The sequence below is a fragment of the Benincasa hispida genome, chromosome 5 (genome assembly GCF_009727055.1).
Source record: "Benincasa hispida cultivar B227 chromosome 5, ASM972705v1, whole genome shotgun sequence".
Taxonomy (NCBI): domain Eukaryota; kingdom Viridiplantae; phylum Streptophyta; class Magnoliopsida; order Cucurbitales; family Cucurbitaceae; genus Benincasa; species Benincasa hispida.
The window spans coordinates 9,797,240-9,800,647 of record NC_052353.1 but is presented as its reverse complement, the minus strand read 5'-3'; the positions used below and the strand labels follow the sequence as shown (position 1 = coordinate 9,800,647).

At 32.7% G+C, this 3,408-nt stretch overlaps 1 protein-coding gene across 2 annotated transcripts; it reads left to right on the top strand.

The window, feature by feature from the left end:
* The first annotated feature begins 497 nt into the window (after positions 1–497).
* On the top strand, positions 498–3,083 carry LOC120078214 (protein SAMBA). 2 transcript variants are annotated; one of them, XM_039032439.1, is made up of 3 exons: positions 498–810; positions 2,087–2,197; positions 2,722–3,083. In XM_039032439.1, the coding sequence occupies exons 1-3, from the start codon at positions 663–665 to the stop codon at positions 2,802–2,804; spliced, it is 342 nt and encodes a 113-aa protein (XP_038888367.1). In that variant the 5' UTR covers positions 498–662; the 3' UTR covers positions 2,805–3,083. The 2 variants fall into 2 exon arrangements, with proteins under 2 accessions (XP_038888367.1, XP_038888368.1); XM_039032440.1 differs by having other exon boundaries at positions 503–810; positions 2,751–3,083.
* The last annotated feature ends 325 nt before the right edge of the window (positions 3,084–3,408 follow it).

The following is a 3,408-nucleotide window of genomic DNA, read 5'->3' as shown; positions in this document are numbered from 1 at the left end:
AAATATGTACTTTTTTTCCTTCACTAGAATTTTTTTCACATTGGATTTTTCCTAATAAGGTTTTAACGAAACATATTTCATATATATAATGGACATCTAAGGGAGAGTATTATAAATATTATAGAAAATCGATGGTCATTAAATGACCATACTTAATGTCCATTGACCATATATTACATATATTTGAGAATTTTCTCATTCCTTTATTTATTTTATTTTATTTATTCATATGTTACGTTTTATTTAGTTTAATATTTATTTATTGTATTATTATATTATATTATATTATATTACCATCCATGTTTCCGTTGTGCTCCTCAAATTCATAACAGAATAAATATTTTATAATTTTTACACAAATTAACATTACTAGTCATATTTGGTTGTTTAATTTTTTTTTTTATATTTCCTAAATTTTTCTACGATATTAAAAATATAAATTCCGAAAATAATCACGTATGGACCGAAATTTAATAGTATGATCGGGTGCACCGGAGAATCGATATGGAGACAAAAACAAAAGCTTTTAACTTTTTCAATTCAGCAAAATTCAAAACCATGTTCTCCATTATTTAAATTTTCCTCTCCGAAGGGCTTATACTATATGGTGTTCTCCCTGTTTCTCTAGGGCTTATAGTTCATACGAAAATTGTGCAATTGCAATGAACACCTCATCGCCAGCCAATTCTTCCATTTCCACCACGGCGGTGGCCGGAAGGTGTAGCACTAACGCCGCAATGTCACTTGACGATTTTCGCTTCCCCGCCAATTTAATTTCGGTTCCAGAGCGCAAGGACGAGGCCATGACCGGTTAGTTTCCTTTTAATAATATTTCCACTTCTGTTGTTTGTCAATCAGTTTCTGTTGTTTTTTTTTGGCCATTTAAGTTTCTTTAGGCTTTGATTTGATTGCTGTGGAAGTGATAAACTGACGAAATGCCGACATAATTTTTCATATTAATTCTAAAAATTTATGGGATGGGGAAAATTTGAATATATATCTTTTGAGTTTACGACAAGATAAGAAAAGGATTGAAGATGGGTCAATTTCCTTCTTAGCATTTGGTTAACTCTGCTATGAATGATGCGGCTACTAATTACAGAGCAGGGAGTGGTGTTTTTTGCATTTTCTAGAGAGAATTCTTGAGTTGGTAATTTAAACAATCATTGATAAACCAAGATCCAACTAGTCGTGAGTAATCAGATAGTCTCTCCCCTGGTCAAAAAGAAAAGGATTTTATGTACTCTAAATTCTAATGGAGTTATTCTTTAATAAAATCTCTATCATTTAGTATGAAGTAACGTGAATGTACTTAAAAAGTTAAGAATGAGATGATCCTGTCTTGTTCTTCATCAATTTGTTTAAAATTTCCAGGCAAAATGTGCCCAATATACTGGTTTCTAAGAAGCATGGATATGGATATAAGACACGGATAGAAGAACAAGTTATTTTGTTTTTTTTATAATCACGGACACGGACACGACAAGGACAAGTTTATTATTATATATATTTGTCAAAATATACATCATCTTTGTACAAGAAGGAAATTCATAGTCGATGAGTTCATGCATTTATATGCTTAATAAGTCAGGTTGATGTATTTTGATCTCAAAATTTATTATTTTTGCCATATATGTGTCTATTTAGTATACTTAACAAGTAATTGAAGCATGTTTAACAAATTTTGAACCTACTTTGACTTTGTACAACTTGTGTCTAACGCGTTTGTTGCATTCACAAGCATCCAAAATGTGTCCAACTAGTGTTAGAGTTTCCAAGTATTTGACATGGACATCCTAGCTAAACTAAAGTGTCCGTGCTTCTTAGATTCTAGTTCTTCATCGTTTCTTGGACTTTTAATCTCTGAATAAGAGGGCATTAGTTTCCTTTCTGGAGAGATTAATATAGATATTCTGTTGAAATGTTTTGATGTTTCCCACTTGTGTTATGTTTGGGCGTTTGTTGATTAAGAGGGATAAGGGATTAGAATTTTAATTGAACATTATAATGTCTTTTTGCATCCTACGCATGTTGGTGAATGAATGAAGCACTTCCTCTTAAGGTTTGAGTTTTCTGTTGGTTGCAGCTCTTAAGTCTAATATAATGGCTGCACTAAACAAGGAGGTCAAATCCCTAGATGATGATAACTGGATGTTTGAAGGTCCTCGCTCCCGTATCAACCTTATGTCTCAACAAGGTATGTGATGCATAATAATGTAATATTGTAACACTTATATGCATCCTGGCTCCTGCAAAGAAGCAAATGTTCATGTATTTGTGATTTGTTTGTGTATGTGTGTTGCAAGATGAGTTACATTATATGCACTATTGTGCTTACTTGCATTTTGGTGCAAAATGGTTTAACTAGACATTGGAAGATTACATGAAAGAATGATTTGAGAAGTTGAACGATCTGATTCCTAAATTATGCTCTACTGTAAACATGAGAATTGAAGGGTCAGCAACAATATGAGATCCTTTTTTTTTTCCAGTTAAACAATTGGTTTGCTTTTTAAGTAGTTGGACTTACAATATGTGAAGACTTCAATTTGAAACATGAGATATTTCCTTGATATTGTGTGTAAGAGCTCTTGATGGCTGTCAGTTTCAATTGTTCACTACTTCAACTTTCCGTAAGAACTACTTGAATGCAACAGTTCTGTGATCTTTATGCAAATTATGGTGCCATTTTCTTGACTACTCAATTTTTGCGCTTTCAAGGTGCTAATTGCCATGCAATTCCCTATCAGGTGGTCATTTCCTCAAAAAGACAGAAGAGAAAAGAAGATAATGGATCAGATTGATATGAATGATCTCCATCCTGGAGAAATATTGTGATTATTGTGCTGGCTTCGGAGTACTCGGTTTCATTTATCCAATCAAGTAATCAATTCTTCTTTTCAATTTATAATTATTCTATAGATGTAAAGAGTTTGCAAATGCTTGTCCAAATGAAACATTGCTTTGAAACACTACATCCGACGTCGTAGGGTCTGATTTTTTAAGCGTTAAAAAAGTGTTTGTAAGTGAAAAATATGTTTTTAAGTCAATCCAAACGTGCCCTTAACATCTGGAGAGGAAAAGAATGGCCCAATCCAACCCTCCATTAGACATATAGATCTAGTGCTGTTAGGCACCTTAGCTACTGGGTTATATTAATGCATCTGACAGTAGGCTCATGGAGATCTGTACCTTCATTAAAATTGAATGAAATTCTTGTGGTATCTTAGAAAGTTATCAATCTGAATCCTCTTAATTTATTAGTGGGGAAATAAAGAAAAAAGAAAAAAAGAAAACAGAACCAATGTTTAAGGTGGAATTTTCTATTTGATCTCAAAACCAATCTCATCCTTGTGTTGAGTCTTGAGAGAGTATTGAGTATTCTAGAACAATAAGAGATGGAATAGA

What these genes read in the sequence shown, in the direction of transcription:
- LOC120078214 (XM_039032439.1), top strand. Translation starts at nt 663, where the DNA reads ATGAACACCTCATCGCCAGCCAATTCTTCCATTTCCACCACGGCGGTG. An exon ending in CAAGGACGAGGCCATGACCG is followed by an intron (nt 811 to 2,086) that starts GTTAGTTTCCTT and finishes TGTTGGTTGCAG; the next exon opens with CTCTTAAGTCTAATATAATG. An exon ending in CAACCTTATGTCTCAACAAG is followed by an intron (nt 2,198 to 2,721) that starts GTATGTGATGCA and finishes TGCGCTTTCAAG; the next exon opens with GTGCTAATTGCCATGCAATT.